The sequence below is a fragment of the Alligator sinensis genome, unplaced genomic scaffold, assembly GCF_000455745.1.
Source record: "Alligator sinensis unplaced genomic scaffold, ASM45574v1 scaffold566_1, whole genome shotgun sequence".
NCBI classification, from domain to species: Eukaryota; Metazoa; Chordata; order Crocodylia; family Alligatoridae; genus Alligator; species Alligator sinensis.
Genome location: NW_005842017.1, coordinates 2604541 through 2623762, shown reverse-complemented (window position 1 = coordinate 2623762; position 19222 = coordinate 2604541). Strand labels below are relative to the sequence as shown.

Sequence of the window (19222 nt, the reverse complement as noted above, 5' to 3'; positions counted from 1 at the left end):
ACCGGAAAAATACCAAATTATATTCTAAAAATCAAACAGGTACTACAACATTCATTAATTTCATTTAAAAAAATATTTTTGTCCTGATTTGTGTAGTGTACATAGAGGTGATAGTATAATAGCTTAAAATGAAGTCTTACTCTTGTATATTGTGGGAGGGTGCGAGTGGGAGGGTGAGTATAAGTTTGTGGGTATGTAGGGTGTGGGAGAGGGTATGTGTGTATGTGGAATTTGTGGGGGGGTAGATAGGTGTGCAGGTGTGGATGGGTATGGGTTTTTGGGGAGGCTGTGAGTGTTTGGGGAGGATGGCTGAGGGGTTGTGGAGGGGAGGGGGTTTGCTCACGGCCCTTCCATGGCAGGCACAGCCCCTGCCAGCACTCCTGCAAGCCTGGGGTCTGCACTCCCGGCCCCAGGGCACTAGCATGGACCCTGTGCTCCCACTTGCCCCTATCTGCCACTGCTGCCCCCCCTCCCCCCACTGCTCCTGCACTGCAGCTGGGAAACACATGATGCCAGAGCACAGAAGGCAGGGGGGGTGAGTGGGGGGCCATGAAGAGCAGTGACAGCAGGAGTGCAGGGCCTGGGCTGTCAGGAGCTCTATGAAGCTGGGCTATGCTGTTCAAGCAGGAAGAGGAGGGAGCCAGCCTGGCTCTGTAAAGCCCCTGGGAGCCTGGGCTCATGCTCTTGCCGCCCCACTCTGGGCCCCGCTGGCGCTGGCTTTGGTGCACCAGTGTGGACCCCACGCTCCCCCCCAGCTGTCGCTGCATTCCGCATGCCCGCTTGCTGCCCCTTCCCCCCACCTACTGCAGCCGTTTCCTCGCACTCGCCCACCCACTGGCCAGCACTATGTGGTTCCCAGTTGCAGTGCCGGGATCACAAGAGCCGGCCCAGCCAGCCCTGAGGACTGGGGCAATCAGCCACAGTCCTCTCCTGCCTCCCTCCTCCTTATCTGTATTCCCCTCGATGCAGGGAGACAGGCCAAAAGCCAGCCCCCAAAAGCCCCTGCTAGGCAGAAGCTTCTGGCTGGGGCTCAGGGTAATGGGGGCAGGGCTGGGCCGGACTTACTGTTACAGCTGTTTAGTTCTGCCACTGGCTTCCCCTAGGTCCTACTGCCCCTAGCTCCTGTCATCTTTGACAGGCAGCCAGGGACAGATCAATATTAAATTTTCTAAATTTTTTGGGGGGCTCCACAGGCTGGACAGAATGGCCTGGCGGGCCAGATTCGGCCTGTGAGCCATATTTTGCCTGCTGTAGTAGAAAGGGTCTGTGTTATGATGAAGTCTGAGAACTGCCTTAAACAGTTCCATATTCAATATGGCACCTCAGTACTGACCTGCAAGACCTTTTATTTTAACCAAGGATTTCTTTTTCAAGAATCAAATCTATGTCAATTTTCTGGGGGTTTTGTGATGTGAATACATATCTGCTACGAATTATGTTGAGATGACAAGTTCTTCATGGCTATCTTGGTAAAAATTGAGTTCTAACATTTACAGTAAGAAGTCTAGTGAAGTCATATTGCTCTGCTTACCTTCCACACCCACAATTTTACAAATAAGTGTGTAATATCAGTGACTACTTTGAATATTAGCAATTCTAAAAATGTAAAGATGGAATGAGTTCTAAATAAGGGAACTATGCCCATTTTTACCCAAAGAAAACCTGAAAGAAATAATTAACTTACTATGGCATTATGTTTTTGCAGTTAACTATGCACTTGAAAATGCCTGAGTCTAGCTCCAATCTCAAGGAAGAACCTGTTAACAAGAACCTCTTGGGGAAAACACTGACCCTATTTAGATCAATGGGAGCTTTGCCATCAACTTCAGCGAAGCCAGGATTTCACCAATATTTTTGTAAGACATTTCACATAAAAGGAGTTCAAAACCCTTCCTTAAGGCTAGTTTCTAAGCAACTTACTATTAAACAGCTAGTGAACTCACACTCTGCACTACAATTCACCATAATGCAGAATCTCATAAACCACAGTATGGGACCAGTTTTTCAACTCCCTCTTTCCCAACCCTAAATTTCCCATTAATAACCCAGGGCCCATCAACTGCAGAAATAATTTCATTTGCTGAGCTCCATATTTCCCCAAAATGTGACTTAGTGTCACCATCCATTCTAGGAACAAAGTGACATGCAGTGAGAGGGGGAAGGATTTTTAAAGAAGAATAGCATGTAAAAATGTATTCCAATTAGACGTGTGAAAAATGGGTTTAAACCTGAAAAATCACCAGAAAAATCTAAAGATTCAACAGAATCAGCCATATCAAAACAAAAAACAGTAGAAATTAAACTTCCCTTCATGCTCATCTATCTATCTTCACCTTCTTCCATTACATTTAGATTAAGTTACACTGTTTCAAAAACATTATAGCTTTGAACATTCATTGAAGATATACGCAGGGTATTTATCTCTGACATTGACTGGACCCAGTTTTCATTCCTTATTACACAGTCTGCAACCTTTTGCAAATGCAAGCCACAGCTTGTAACCCAGCCAGTGCCCTAGGCCAGCATTCCACTCCAGTAACAGCGAACAGAGGCTGCAGTGAAGAAGAGCAACCCTCCACCTGGGCTGTAGCAGCTGGCTAAAGCAGCTAGAAGCAACTGGCATGCTTTTAGCAAAACATGAACCAAAATCAAACAACTGGGAAATTGACGTGCCCTTAGTAAAATGCAGTCCGGATCCAATCTCTTTGTAAACTAGATTTAGCAACAGGGGTAGGTAGCTAACCCCTGCCTTACTGAATCCAGTTTTAACTTACCATGGCTGCATTCTTACCTCGTGGTATACTGAAGGCTTGGATAACGAAGGAATGGTGAATGATAAAACTTTATTGTTCCCATCTTTATCAGCAATTTCCTGAAGTAGTGAAAGACATAAGGAAACAGGATTTGGAATCTTCTATGGACTTTATGGCAAAGACAGTTAAAACAAATAATAAAGTAAGACCTTTTTCCTTGCAAAGTAATTTACTTACAAATTTTTATACTTGACACAAAAAAAAAAAAAAAAAAAAAGTCAACAGAAATGACTCCACTACTGCAGGTTGCTTTGAAAAACCCATATCTAAACCAGTTTACAATGGAACATTTCCTCCTTTTGAGTGTATCTACACTACCCAAGTACAGGTAAGGAGTGGTATAATGAGACATTCCAAATTATGCCCAGCAACAGCGTGTTTTCTCTTTTAGGCTGGCGGATCTCCTCCGGCGGGCTTTAAAACTAGGCTCGTTGGGGGAAGGGGATGATGTGGGTGGAGGAAGCCTCAGACAAGCAAGCCACGCATCACCTGCACACGCAGCCCAGCCTAAACCGATGACAAGAGAAACAGGTAATCAGGTAAGTGACATGGGCCTGGGTACCACTGGGATTAGGGGGGTGGTCCATTCATCCTGAGGAGGCCTCAAATGCCTCTATACTAATGCCTGCAGCATGGGGAACAAGCAGGAAGAACTAGTCCTCCTGCTAGTCAGCACCAATCCAGACATAGTAGGGCTTACCGAAACGTGGTGGGACCTAATGCATGACTGGGCAGTGAATATAAAGGGCTACAGGCTCTACAGGAAAGGTAGGACAGGTAAGAAGGGTGGGGGTGTGGCGCTCTGTCAAGGAGCAACACACATCCACAAAGTGCATCACTGGGTCAGAGGAGAAGCAAACGGAAGAGCTCTGGGTTAGAGTACAAGGGGGTCAGGGAGAAAGGGACTTAACAGTGGGGGTCTACTACAGACCACCCAACCAAGGAGAAGATCAAGACCAGGAATTCTTAAGTCAGCTCATGGAGATAGTTAGGTCCAAGGATGTGGTTGTCATGGGTGACCTAAACTTGCCAGACATCTGCTGGGAGGAGCAGACAGCCAGGTCTGACCGCTCACACAGGTTCTTAACTGACATACAGGACCTCCATCTAACCCAGGAGGTACACAGCCCCACCAGGGGAGACGCCTTGTTAGATTTGGTCCTAGCCACGGGAGATGACCTGGTACAGGGTCTGCGGGTGCTTGACCACCTAGGCGATAGCGATCATCGTCTGCTGGAATTCACTATCCAGCACAAGGTGGTGAAAACCTCCAGCAAGGCAGCAGCCCTAAACTTCAGGAGGGCAGACTTTAATGAGGTAAGAAAACTAGTGGGGGAAGCACTGAGGTCCCAGAGCTGGAAGGAGTTGAGCGTCCAAGAGCAGTGGTTGCTCCTTAAGGAGACGATCCTCCAAGCTCAAAGGGAAGTAATCCATACACGAATCAAAGGGGGCAGGAGGGCACAAAGGCCCCCATGGCACACCAAAAGCATCCAGGAACATCTCCAAACAAAAAAGGAGGTGTACACCTGTTGGAAGGGAGGGGCCATCACAAGAGAGGGCTATACCTCAGTAGCTCGGGAATGTAGGGGGACGGTCAGGAAGGCTAAGGCAGAAACGGAGCTGGGACTAGCAACCCAGATCAAGGACAACAAGAAGTCTTTTTTCAAATACATAGGGGGGGGCAAAGGAAGGTGCCAAGTAATGTGGGGCCTCTGCAGGACACACTAGGAAATCTGGTTCTCTCACCTGATGGTAAAGCTGACATATTCAACAATTTCTTTGCCTCCGTATTTCTGAGGATGGACCCGGATATCTCTCTCACTGGCCGCCCCCGCCCCGCCCCCGAGGGCCCTGTGCATGGTACACCCAGGCCTAATGAGGACCTTGTCAGGGAACTTCTGGAGGGACTAGATGTATTTAAATCTGCAGGTCCTGATGATCTCCACCCCAGAGTGCTGAAGGAACTAACAGGGGTCATTGCGGGACCTCTGGCACAGCTCTACAAGCACTCATGGCACTTGGGCGATGTGCCAGAGGACTGAAAACGGGCCAATGTGGTCCCCATCTTCAAAAAAGGGAGGAAGGAGGATCCAGGAAACTATAGGCCCATGAGTCTTACCTCAGTCCTGGGGAAGCTTTTTGAAAGAATTATTCTGGCACATGTCCAGGAAGGGCCAGCAGGGGAGGTTATGCTCAGGGGCAACCAGCATGGGTTCATTAGGGGCAGGTCTTGTCAAACCAACCTGGTGGCCTTCTATGACCAAGTCACCAAGTCCTTGGATGCAGGTGTCATAGTGGATATAGTCTTTCTGGACTTCACGAAGGCCTTCGACACGGTCCCTTGCCCCATTCTCCACAAGAAACTAGGAGAGAGTGGTGTTGATGCCTACACGGTCAGATGGGTCACTAACTGGCTGGAGAGCCGCACCCAGAGGGTGGTGATGTGGGGTGAAGTGGGGACGCTAGTAGGAAGGAACAGGCTGCAAGTGGACCTAGACAGGTTACAGGGGTGGGTCGATGAGAACAGGATGGGGTTCAACACTGACAAATGCAGGGTAATGCACCTGGGGAGGAAGAACCAGCAGCACACCTACAGGTTGGGGAACTCCCTTCTCACCAGTGTTGAGACAGAAAAGGATCTTGGAGTCATCATTGATGCCACAATGAACATGGGTCGACAGTGTGGGGACACGGTCAGGAAGGCCAACCATACCTTGTCGAGCATCCACAGATGCATCTCAAGCAGGTCCAAGGAGGTGATCCTCCCCCTCTATGCGACACTGGTCAAGCCACAGTTGGAGTACTGCGTCCAGTTCTGGGCGCCGCACTTCAGGAGGGATGGGGCCAACATGGAGAGGGTCCAAAGGAGAGCCACCCGCGTGATCAGGGGCCAGCAGGACAGGCCCTACAAGGAGAGGCCTGAACCTGTTCAGCCTCCACAAGAGAAGGCTGAGAGGGGATCTAGTGGCAGTCTACAAACTAGTCAAGGGGGACCAGCAGGCATTGGGAGAGTCCCTGTTCCCCCGAGCAATCCCAGGAGTTACAAGAAACAACGGACATAAGCTAGCGGAGGTTAGTTTCAGGCTAGACATTAGGAAGCGCTATTTCACTGTCAGGGCGGCTAGGACCTGGAACCAACTTCCAGGAGAAGTGGTGCTGGCTCCTACCCTGGGGGTATTTAAAAGGAGGCTGGACAAACATCTGGCCAAGGTCGTTTGACTCTCCTGCCATGGCAGGGGGTCGGACTAGATGATCTCCTCAAGTCCCTTCTGACCCTACCAACTATGAAACAGAGGTAACTGGTTCTGGAGGTACCTCCCTAACTGTGGCAATTGTGCACATCTCTAAGCTCTACTGACAGCTAATTTATTGTCCAGTGCCACAAAACTGCACTGTTGTAAAACGCAGCATAAACAGAACATCTCAGTACAGCACCTATTGGCACCATACTGAAGCAACAAACACATGCTTTGAAACAACACATTCTTCAAGGAATCAGAAATGGATTAAAAATCTTCTCAGTTACAACATTTATAAAGCACAAAAATTATATACTGGAACAAGACTGAAGGTGAAGGCCACAAAGTATAAGTGTACAACAGCTGATGAGTCATTTATTGGCAACAGGTAGTATATCTTAATAAATCTATCAAAAGGAAAAAGTTGAAAACAAGGCAACTGGTAGGGTTTCTAACAAATATACTGGCAAGGACAGTGAAAGACTGACATGATATTTTCAGATAGCTTTCATATTAAAGTTTTTATTTGCTTAAAGACTGCTAGTTTGCTTGTGTTACAGCATAGCAATTTTAATTTATTATGGAGTAACCCCATATAAAATGTCAAATACTGCTCTCTCCATATTCTACTATGAAATTTCTAACATACTAGAAATTAATTACTCTATTTTAAATAAAAATAGAGCTTTATGGAAGAGAGAGAAGGGGGACTGAAGTTGATAGCATTTGTAAAGTCATTTGTCTGGATTTAAATAATTTCTCATGCACTTTTTTTCTTTTTTTTCCAAAGAAAAGTTGTAAACAGGATTGTTTTTGCGTTTGTATCTGGTATTTTTCATGAGAAAGATACCAGCAAAACTACTATGTCACAAAGAAGGAAATTAAGGTGTAGCTGAGTGAATATCTATTGATGTCTGTCACTAGTGGAAAAAATGGGGACTGCTTCAAACATTTAAAACATCTCCTATTTCAGTCTGCAGAAAATGTTAACAATACAGTACTAAACTGCTGAGCTTATGCATGTGTGAATCACTTACATGAGTTCTAAAAGGACCAGCTAAAGCATCTTCATGTAAACTGAATCCAATGACAGAAATATGAGCTACTTCTCACCAAAAAGATAAAAATAAAAAGCTACTAGTCAGGCTCTGATGCAATTTACATCAGCATAAAATCAGTATCTTGATTTTACTGAAATTATTTTGTATTTATAACAACATAACAGAAGAGATAAAAATAAATCAGCTGAGCCATGTCATGCTTACCAAGGATATAAAGAAAAAAATATTTAAGCACCCATCTTGGCAAAAGAAAATTTGTAATTGATTAGAAAAGGACAATTTTAGGACAGGCTACATCAAAGGCCTCTAAAAGGTGAAATTTTCATTATAGGAAAGGGCCTAACCTGATAACATTGCTAATAAATAACCTAATAAAAACTGGTGCAACGTTAAGAATATATATTTACAAGATCTACATCAGTGGGGCCAATCTTTTCAGCATGCCACAAATTAGCCCCACACCCTCCCCAAATGCCACTCCAATCACCTTCTTCTGCCTAAATTCGCTGTCCTACTCACTGCTTCCCACCCTGCGCTCCCTGCCCAACTGCTGCTCTACTTCCTGCCCCATCTACCAGTGTGTTCCCTGCTCCTTCTAGCATTTGCCAGATGCCACACACAGGCTGTTCACAGGTGGCCACCCCAACCTACATAATTTAATGTCTGTGACAACATTTTTTTCTGACACTGAAATCACCCTTAAAACTGACCACCAAATAAGTCTTCAGTTGGAATAACATTTTGTTTTAGTTATAACTGTAATTGAGAAGAGTCCCCCTCTGTGCATTACTTGTGGCTGAATGCTGCTTCAGTCTCTATTTTTCTCCTTAAAATATGTTGAGAAAAAGCAATAGAAAAAGCCTCCCGTGAAAAGACTGAGTTAGCACAGGGCTGTTCATCTTCCAAGCAGCTGGAGGTCAACTGCCCTGTAGACCAACAAGAGCGACATGCCCCAAAGGCTGCACAGGGACCACTGCACTCACCACTGTATTGCAGATATGTATCACTGCCCAGTACTGCACCATGAACCCACATGGTGCATGGTGCTTCAGCCCGAAGCCCCAGCTGCTATTACAGCCAGAGTGGTGGCCAAGCAGGAGCCCAGGGGCCACATGTGGCCTACAGGCTACCAGTTGGACAGGCCTGATTTAGCATAACAGAGAAAAGGCTCTCTGTAAGTGTCAACTGTTAGACTTTTAAAAAACAAGAGCTACTACATTTTTCTTACAAACAAAAATATACAAAGGCAACAAAATACTAAGTTAGAAGAACTGGAATCAATGTTAATCAGAACAGTAAGCCCTATGCAGGGGAAGTCAATCCGATTTACAAGCTTGTAAAGATAGACCTACAAACATACTTTCACTAACTGTACATTAAACTGCTTTACCTCTAAATTAAAAATGTCATTACATTACCATTTTTAATAATATTTTGTTCTTGTGATATTCCTGAACTTTATTTTATTTTTATTCCTCAGTAATGTAAAAGCATATAAAAGCTCTTCTCACCCATCCGTTAACTCACTTACCAAATTGTAAATCCCAAGAAGCAATGCTTCAATGCAACCGTTACTCTGTCTATCCCTGCTGGCAGTAAGACGCAGATAAACCCAGATCAATTCTGGCAAAAACTGCAAAGTGAATCTCTTTAGCCGAACTTCTGAACTACGATAGAGTTCAAAGAGCTGGTGGCAGACAGGCTCCAGGAGCTACCAAAAAAAGGACAGAATAGCTTAAAGTTACCATAAGCCTTCTCTTTTGAAATAAAGTGTACAAATACATACAAGGTACCTCTATGCATTCCATTAAGGCGATGACAAACTCCAGTGCAGTTTACGCCAGTCAGCTCCTGGGCTCAGTGTCTACACATGTGCCTAGAACCGCAGCCATTTGAACCAGTGTGAAGCAGTTCTGGGCTGGCAGGGAGTCTGGGGGGTCAGCCCCAGGCTCCGGGTGGCGGTATTGGCCAGTGGAGGGGCTGGCTGGGGCACTAGGGTGCTCAAGTGCAGAGCTAGGCAGCAGGCAGCCTTTGCACTTTAGCACCCTCCTGCCCCAGTCAGCCCATCACCACCTACATGTCTGTTTTGGCAGAATTAAATACTCCACCTTAAGATAGCACGGTTCCCAACACTACTATCTTATGGCAGAGTTCATTAAATTTGCTGCTCCCTAATACTGGCACACATGTAGATGGTGCTGCTTTACTGTGGAGTTAGTTAGTCAACTCCACAGTAAAGTGAATGGGTAGATACACTCATAGGCATCTACAACGCAAAACCACAACTGGATATATTAGCATCCTTGTTGGCAGATCCTAGGAAAGACCAGGAATTGTATGGGCTTAAAGAAAGACTTATCTTCATGTGACTAAGAGTGATATATTGGAAAAGAACTGAGGTACACTGGCAGGACAGCAAGTGCACACTGCCATAGCCCCTATCCTATCTATTCAGTGCAAAAGTAATTCATTCTCCTAGAACAGTGGTGCTCAACCTTTTAGCCATACAAACCAGATGAGTGGCACAGAGCCAACCCCATGTGCTGGGAATCAGGTTCCATACTGCCCTCCATGCCTGATCTAGCACACAGGACCATGCCATCTGGCTTGTGGGGCCCACCATGGGTCTCAAAATTTGGCAGCAGGGGAGCAACAACTACTCCTCCATCACCAAATTTCTATACCTGTGGCTGGAGCACGGTGGGCTAGGTGACACTGTTCCACCGGCTGGATCAAGCCCAAGGGCTATGGGTTGAGCAACCCTGTCCTAGGATGTCAATGAAGTTTTGGAAACTTTAAGACCAAACAAACCATCTTTTTAATGAATGTGACACCCTATGAACTGCAAGGCTTATTTCTCCTGGGGATACTTAGATTCAGTGCATGTAACCAAGATTACTGCCCATGTGACTGGAGGCCTGATCTAAAACCCAGGGAAGTCAAAGGAAAGATACATGATAAAATCTGAGTCAGTTCATAAGGTCAAGGTCTACAACCTTAATTTATTTTAAAGTTTTTTAAAAGATGGAAAAACTTTATCTTGTAATCAACACCTATGTGATGCTGTGACTTAACAGAGGGAACTGAAGCACAGATATTATTTGACTATCTCAAGTTCATACAGCAACTTGGAGGTACAGTCAAAAAAGAGCCCAGACTTGTCTGGTAAAAAAAGGGGGACTTTTAGTCAACATTCTATTGACAAAAAAATTCCATTCCAGGCTATCAGTTATTTCCATTTCTTCAGGACAGGAAGATCCTTTTTGTTGGAAAGGATTAAAAAAATAAAATAAAATAAAAATTGCAGGCTTTATTGACTCTGGGAACCTTATTCCTGTCTTTATAATTAATTACTTTGAACGTATGAGAAATGTGCATGGCCAAAATATCTATTTTATGTACATATATTCAGACTCTTATGAGCATTCAAAGATACTATTACTGATCAAAACATTAACACAACATTAATTTATATCATCATTTATGTCTTAACAGAATAACCATTTCCCACATACAGCACAAAGATGGGGAAAAAAATCAGTTTCTAATAATATAGGACATTATATATGCTGAAACACACCACTTTTTAACCCAACAGTTGTTCACATGAGCACTGCAATGGCAATCCTTATGCAAAGGACCTTATATAGACATCTTGGGTATCAAGGTTTACAACTAATAGTTGCACTGAAGCTTTTTTTTTTTTCTTTTCTTTTCTAACAGCTAAAGCAAAAGAGGTACAGATCTGAGCAGCAGCAATGTGGGCAAGACTGGCAAAAAAAGAATCTTATGTTTTGGAATACCATACATGGATTTTTCTATCCATATAAAGCAAGGAAGCTACTTCAAGACTCTCCTGTTTAAGGCAGGATTTTAATAACATCACAAGCCAGTCAATTTTATTCCCTTTGATGGAAAAAAACAACACATAGCTTTGTTCTGTGTTGAATATCTGCTATTCTCTTTAGCATATTTATAATAATACTTAGTACTTGTATAGACTTTGCATGTTCAAAGGGTTGCAAAAATATTAAACAACAAGTCCTGTTCTAGTTTAAAAAATAGTAAATACTATCCAAAGGTAATATTATCAAAATTAGCTGTTATAATAAATATAAAAATTGTCCAGACTGGTATTGTGGTCTTGAAAATTACCTAGCACATTTTCAGATGCCCAAAAACAGCAGTTAAGGAAAAAGTATTTTCTTTCACAGATCCAAGTGCCACTACAAATTCTCTTTAAATTAAGGAAACAGGAGCCTTCCTGGGGGTGGAGGGGAAGAGGGGCTAGAAGAGGAAAAAGATACCTTTGACGACAAAAAAATACTGGTGAGGGATGCAAAATCTGCAAGGGATGAATAAGGGGGTGGGGGGGAAGAGAGCACTAACATACCAATAGAAACTATATCTACGAAACACGTAATACAATGCTGTTTGTAGACATTAATAGAGGCGATACCAAAGTTCTATCCCATTTGAAACTTCTTTGTTGTGCCTTGATTCAGGCCTATTAAGATTAAGAATTAAACAGATTTTTTTCTCCTTTAAATAGCGAAGTAACTGGTTGAAGTGACATTTCTCTTGCAACCTTATAAGATTGGCCTCTGCTTAAAGGTTTACTTCAGAAAGGAAAAAAATAAATCAATAAAATGTATGCAAGTTCTCCATGTATAAAAAGTCCCTCAGCTCCCATATGTACTGACGAGAAGTTTAACAATGGCCAAACAAACTTAATCCAAATTCGGCTTTGTTTGCAGACCTCTCTGATACAGCTATTAGTTTACTAGGAGCTTCCAGACTATATGAAGATACAGTCACTCACAAAAGCCCCAAACATCACAACAAATTTTAAAAACTTATGAACACTAAAAGTTTTCCCATAGACCAGTAGCAGACTTCTAAAATCATTTTCTGATGTGCTTCTTAATGTTTAAAGGAAGCAATTTGTGCAAATAAAAGTGTTAACATCCCTTTAGCTATTCTGCTTTTTACACAGGACAGAGGGATGATTATTTCTCGGAACATAAAAGCTCAAAAGAAACTAAAAAAAAAAAAAAAGAGGAAGGAGAACAAGAGCCAAGAGCCAAGAGTCATTGAGTGGTTTATTTTCTGATACGAGAGAGATTTTGATGCAAGCCTAATGCCCTGGATGCATCAAGACAAACGGATCCAGATTATGGCAAAAGATTACTATTAGGCTTTTAAAATGAACCCTCCTTTTGACATTCTGGTTCTTGGTAACCTAATAACAGAGGAAAGTACAATCAAATAGACTGTAACTTCACAGGAAACAGGTAAAAGGTGGTATGCCACACTGACCAGTCAAAGCAAGCAGCAGCATTCAACAATTTTAAGAACCAACAGTTTACATCTTAACAAGATGACATTGAGCAATTGTCAAAAACTGAAGAGTAAAAGTGGAAGAAGCAACTGCATCAACCCCTGAGAACAGAGGAACAACATTCAAGCTCCTCAATACTATTTTCTATTTTGGTGGGAGAAAAGATTTTGGGAGTCTCCTACCTCATTGTTTGGGTCTTGAATAACCTTATAAAGAGCTGGCACCAGTGATTTTTTCCGGTGTAGTGTTGCTGCATAACTGGAGATTTGAGTTTCAGGTAATGCCTAAGGAGAAAACAAACAAATAGGCACAGCAATTACTGTGATGAGTAGGTGAGAATAAAGATTTCATATATTGACATATTACTATGAAAGCACTAAGCCTCATTCCAACAACAGTAAACACAGTAATTTCAAACCTGAGCCTCAGTCAAGACTGAAATCCACAACTCCCTGTCATAAGGATGGAATTTAGTTCTTTCCAGACCAATTACTATTAGTTTCAGCAGCAGCTGAAGGCATTCAGCAAATCACAGGCTTAGATCCCTAAACAGCTCAGGACCTATTATAATAAATACCAGTAATACCAATCATAAAGTTATTTGCCCAAACTTTCACTTTATATTATCCTAAACTTACATGAGAAGCATGAGCAACACAAAGCAAGTGGTCATGGACAATATCACTTGTCTCAGGCAACCACGTTGTATCAGATCCTTGCATTACTCTGATCTCCCATGCAGAAATTCTGCACTAGCATCTCCTAAATTCTCATATGCTGACGAGGACGCGAAACTGCACCATCAGCTTAAACACTGGTAATACTGATAAAACCTAAGACCAGCTTATTCAAAGAGAAAGATTAATAAAAATCAAAATTAATCATTACTATTTATGAACTGTTTTGATATTTTTCTCAGCTCAGAAAGCAACAAGCAATGAAGGCAGCTTAGTTTTTGTCTATTTGTTTTTTTCAGCTATAGCAACACTTTCAGGTTTCTAGTGATAAGAACTATAGAGTTCATAAATTCTGCAGAGGAAGTTATAGCTGTTTAATAGCTATTTCCACTGGACTTTTAAACTGGGCAAACAACATTTAAGTTTTAATAACAAATTGTTTATCAAAGTTAAACTTACAGTAGTCGGTTTCCCTTTACATTCTAATAAGATTGATTTAAATAGTGTGATGTGTTTTGAAAGCAGATCTACACAGCAGGCTATAATACTTTCACCATTATAATAAACTAAATTTATATTTGTATTTCAACCTGTTTTTTATTTTAATACCTTTACACAGACATCTGTGCTATGCAAAAATAGCAAAGATTAAAATACTGTTGAAGTTTCTTTTGATTTTCAATGTTTACTGATTAGCATTCCTAATATTACCCATGACAAAAAACAATGCAATTCATCAGCCTAAGCTTACCTTGAATTCTGATAACCATTCTTCCACCACACCACGTTCTGATCCCAGCATTTTCTTACAGCTCCTACTCCTCTCTTCCTGTAGGAGAGAAGGAAAAACCCTGAAGTATTAACTAAAGCTAAAGTAAAATGTTGGCAATAAAACATACTATTACAAAACGCACTCAGTGCAGGAGACTGTTCCAATATCCGACTGCTAAAATTCATATCAAACATTAACATAAGTTGCATTTCAGAAAATTATTTGCATTTTTAAATTTTTATTTTTAAATTGTTCCCTTCATGCTTCTAGCTATAAAGCTACTGTACTTCAAGTTGGGGGGGAAAGGACTCTCTGTTTCAGGCCAAACTGTACATTAGCTGAGACAAACACACCATCCATCCCTGTTCTCTTACCAAATATAGTACAAAGAAAAGACAACTGGAACAAACTGAGCATCATGGAATAAAACCATGAGGAAAAGGTTATAATGATAATCCTGAATGTGACATAAAACAAAGCTGTTTAATTAAAAAAAATTAAAAAGTAAAGTAGACTTTTGGAAGTCATAACAGCTGTGCTTTATTCGTCAAAACTGCTCTTGAGGAATTGCAAGCTTCACTTTTCAAACAGCAAATTGGAGGTCTATTTATAGCAATGTGTATATTTTATGAAAGTAAAACACTACTGTTTTCTTTTTCAGTGGCACACAAATATTGCAACCCTTCCAATATTTAATAACTTAAATTTACCCATTTACCTGAATCCAAAATTATTTGCAATTTAAGACAGCCTCCCACACCCCTGTAAATTGTATTCTATGCATGGAAAATTATAAATTTGTTATAATTTTCTATGTATAGAATCTAATTATTGGAAGGTCATCTTAAATTCACACCCCCTAGCCCCCCCACCCAAGGCTGTGGCAGGAAAAGCAGCAGCAGCAAGGGGTCATGAAGTGGGGAAAGCAGCAGCAGGGGACAGATAGCTACCCCCAAAACTATCCATCCCCCAGCAACTGTAAACCCCACCTCAATGCCTGCCCCACACCACTTCCCCGCACTGCTGCTGCTTAACCTATGTAGCAGCTCTGGCCCCAGCCCTAACCAGGCAGCAGCAGTAATGGCAACTTCAGCCCCAGCCCCAACATTGGGGCTGCAGCTGGAGTGACAACAGTTCACCTGCCACTATGCAGTCTCCCCCACCCTCGGGTGGGGGCTGGAGTCAGAGCAGCAGCTGCCACCTGTCCCAGGCAGTACTCAAATCTAAAATAAAGTTTCTTCCCCCCTGCCCTGCCTTGAATGGAGAAAAAAAAAAATCCTCGTCTTGGATTCAGGTAAATACAGTAACATCTTTTCAGTGTGGCACTAAGGTGCATGGTCGACAGCCCAGAGGCCACAAGTTCAAGGTCACCACAGCAAAAGTGCTCACAGTGCAGCCCTGTCAGATTTAAATAGATCTGCAAATTTTGCAAAATACCCAGTCATAAGAACATAGAAGAAGAAAGCAATGGGTCTTTGTGAGTTCATACATATACATGTGTCAAGCCACAGTTTTACAGTGTTTGTTATTAACTTTTTCAGACATTCTTATCTAATCAATTATCTCCATTTACATAATTAGAATTCAAATTGTATCCTTCTGTTTTTTAAAGTAGGGTTTAGTTATATGGCAGGAATTTGTAAAAGTAACAGCTCAATAGTTAAGTGAAAGGATTCTTTTTTTCAATAAAAGACCCAGAGCTGAACTAACACATCAACTTAAATGTCATATTTAAAATAATATGTTTTCTGCTGTGTTTAAAATGAAGAATACAGACATTTTATGGGCACCAAGATATATCCTGCATTGGCAAAGCTCTTAAAAACCTAGCGAATATTTTCCACCTTTTATGCCATTACATTCTTTTTGTTATGGTCTCAGCACACACAAAAAATTAATCAGAATAATGCCCAATATATTCACTCAACTTCTGTTGTCACAACAATTTCTTAATGCATCAGCTGGAACACACTGACCCAACACTTTGACATACAGGTCCAGAACCACCATTACTAATTTTCCTTCTCAAAGAAAGGCAGGTGCTCTTGCCAATGAGAATTAAAGTCTGAGCACAGAAGATATGAAAGTAGAGCTTCAGGGAATAAAATAGTGACTCTTATTTAATATTGAAATATTAAATAAGAATACCACAAGAATCTACAGATGTCTCAGAAAAAAAAACAAAAAAAAAAATTCATACATAAGTCTAGCAAAAGGAAGCTTACTGCGTGCACAGCTATAGCTCTGCAACATTATGTAGTAAGAACCTGCATTCTTCCTAGTAATCTGTATAAGAAAAATCCTAAACAACAGTGCTACAGTAAAATCCCAATTAAAATAGTTTGCAGTTAAAAGAGGGTTGTTTTAAATGTAAAAAGTAAACTGTAACTAACAGCCAACAGAACTTCTGGAAAACTTTAGTACTGTAGCTTCAACCCTTTTGTACTTGTTGAAATATAAAAAGGCAACATATTGAATAACTAACTAACTTTGCAGTGCAAAGGAATAAAGATCAGCACTAGACAGTCATAACATTTTCCTAAACAGCAAGAATAGATCTTGAGTATACTTGGCAGTACAAGTAAGTTCACAGAGAACACATGGTTAAAGGGGAAATGTTATATCAAAGTTTATGAAAACAATTAAAATTTATCTCAGTTACCATATTTACTTGAATATAGAAGATGACCCTTAATACAAGACAACCCCCCCAATAATTAGATTCTATATATGGAAAAATATATAAATGTATTATTATATTCCAGGTATAGAGATTTGCTTTGAGTGGTCTCCCCCCCAGCTCCTTACTGTCAGATCCTGTTCTCCTTAAGCACATTTGAAAACACTGACACTGAAATAAACATAGCTATAGTCATTTACATACAGTACCCATAGACTTAGTTCATCCAGAATTGATGCATTTTACATGCATACACCCACACAATTTTTTTTTGATAATTATTCATATCCCAGGTCAAACTAGCCAAAAATCAGTTCTGAATCCTATCGATTGGGCAAAACTCAATCATTCAAAAAACGTATGTGGCACTACAACCAGCAAGTATCCTCCACCTCAGACTTTTCAGCTTGGGACTTCAGATACTCCCAAATCCATCTGGCAGGCATCCTATGCGCAGACCCCAGCCTGGAGGACTGGGTGTTCAGATGCTCCCCAGTCTCACCTGACCTTAGCCAATGGCTACTGGTGCAGTTAGGGGGCAGTACCCCATTTTCATAAAGGAGGGGTGTAGTAGAGATCTTCCCACTGGGAGGCTGTACCAGACTCGTAAGGTATCATCCCATATGGAGTGCATTGGACAGGGGTTCACCCTCTACTATGCAATGCCATTCTAAAGTGATCTTGGTTGGGGCAACAGACCAGCACAGCAAGCTACACTTGATCTTAGCCCACAAGAGGCAGCCACATATATACTGTATAGTACAAACTACACATGATATTAGTCCAAAGCCAGAAGACTCATGATTCACTGAAGAGTTCACTGGGCTGGGCCCGAACAGTCAACAGCATTTAAAGCCAAGGTGACCCCACAGCTCAGCACTGCTCATTATGTGCATGACTCCAGTTACGCCCCCACCACAAAAGAACCATGTTTTAATTAGCCCTCCATTCATGAATGGAACCAGATGTTCTCGTCATGAGTCCTGGAATCCTCCAAAAATGTATATGCAGGTGAGGTGCAGGGCAACCTGGTCTGGCTCCACCTCATGGAGGGCAGAGCCCCACTAATCATTTGCGACAGGCTGAGAGAAGGGGAAACAAAGGGATTCTAGGTAAACTGTTTGGGGCCTCATTTGATAATGTTTGCCAGACATTTATGGCTGGTAAAGAAACAGAAATTATTGGAAATAGGAAAAAAACCTAAGCTCCAGTGTGAGACTGAAGTTGGTGGAAGTGGAAATGTATGCAATGTAGTGGCTCACCGCAACTTAAAAAGGGGTCAGCGCTGAGGGGGACTGCGCTCAATAGGCACTACCATACATCATATTCAGACCAACTGCACTACCCTATCCTTGTGGTAGGTTCCCATCAGCGCATTTACCTAATATGGGCTATCTGTTTTGAAGTCATGCTCAGTGTTGGCTACATTTAATCAACTTCATAGTTGATTTCTATTATGGACCATATCTGGCTTTTGGCAGCAGCTTAATGATAGCCAATGTATTTAATAAGGTTTCCTTGATTGCAAATGTAAAATGAGAGTTTTTCCCCACATGCTGTTTGGGGGAGAACCTTGTCTTAACATTTTTGAGTAGCTTTAAAAATAAGCTTTTCCATATAATTTGAAAAGGCCCAAATAAATATTGGAAGCTAGTCCATTACCCTTTGGGGCTTTTTTTTTTTTTTTATGCTCCACTTGTATTTGTTTGAAGGTATTTTACTATGGCTAAGGACAGACAGTCAAAAAGCCCAAGCTGAACCGATTCTTTGCAGGTTAGTCTAAACTACACAGATAGAACCAATAAGCAAGTGAACAGACATTCATTTTTTATTCCAGAAATACAGCCACGTGTCTACAGTGGTTCTGGTCAGGAGCCAGGGGGTGCTAAAGCATGACTCCATGCTCAGCTTGAGCAGACAGCTCAGGCCAAGGCTAGCACACCCAATCTGTGAGGCGGATGGTTTCCTGGGAGGTGCAAAACATCCTGGGATGCTGGGGGACTGGGAGTTAACTTCAAAATCGGGAGGGGATCTGGAACCAAAGTTCAATAAACAGATTTAACCTAAATCAGTTAAAATCTGATACTACATCCATCCAGGTTTATCTTAAAACAGTTTCAGCCATTTTGAAAGCAGTTTAATTGCACTGAGCTTCTGTTGTGTTACACATTTGAACCAGTTTCTGATTATTTATCCCAGTTTGTGTAATTTCTGTCCCTAGTCTGTATGTTCTTAACAGGAAAAAACTAACAGGAGGCATGCCCACTAGTGTCAGTCATTTTACTGAAGTACAAAGCTACCCCTTGAGTCAGGAGTAACTCTACACTTGGATAAGTTTCACTGTCATAAGAGTCATGTATCCATAGCTCTAGACAATTCTGTCCCAAATCAGCCATTTGCCCAATGCCTGCAAGCTATTACTGACAAGGCAGTGGCCGTCTAATATGGATACAAGATTGCCAACATAAAAAAATAATAATAATAATCAATGCAACTGACACTGGTAATGACCTATTTTGCAACACTTTCGAGCCTGGTTTACACAGCAGGAATCCACATCAGTCATATACAGGTAGTTTGCAGCCCACATCATCTGCAGCAGTTTACTGAATTAAGAACAATCTGTTCAACTGTTTGCT

At 41.9% G+C, this 19222-nt stretch overlaps 1 protein-coding gene across 5 annotated transcripts in view; it reads right to left on the bottom strand.

The window, feature by feature from the left end:
- FAM126B (family with sequence similarity 126 member B) overlaps nucleotides 1-19222 on the bottom strand; it is an 88756-nt gene that overhangs the window by 29756 nt on the left and 39778 nt on the right. For all 5 annotated transcript variants that reach the window (XM_006022094.3, XM_025202187.1, XM_025202183.1 and 2 more), the window contains 4 exons: nucleotides 13883-13960; nucleotides 12637-12738; nucleotides 8645-8824; nucleotides 2792-2872 (listed from right to left, as the gene is read on the bottom strand). In XM_006022094.3, coding sequence (XP_006022156.1) covers nucleotides 2792-2872; nucleotides 8645-8824; nucleotides 12637-12738; nucleotides 13883-13933 — 414 coding nt within the window. In that variant the 5' untranslated portion in view covers nucleotides 13934-13960. The remainder of the gene's footprint in view (nucleotides 1-2791; nucleotides 2873-8644; nucleotides 8825-12636; nucleotides 12739-13882; nucleotides 13961-19222) is intronic.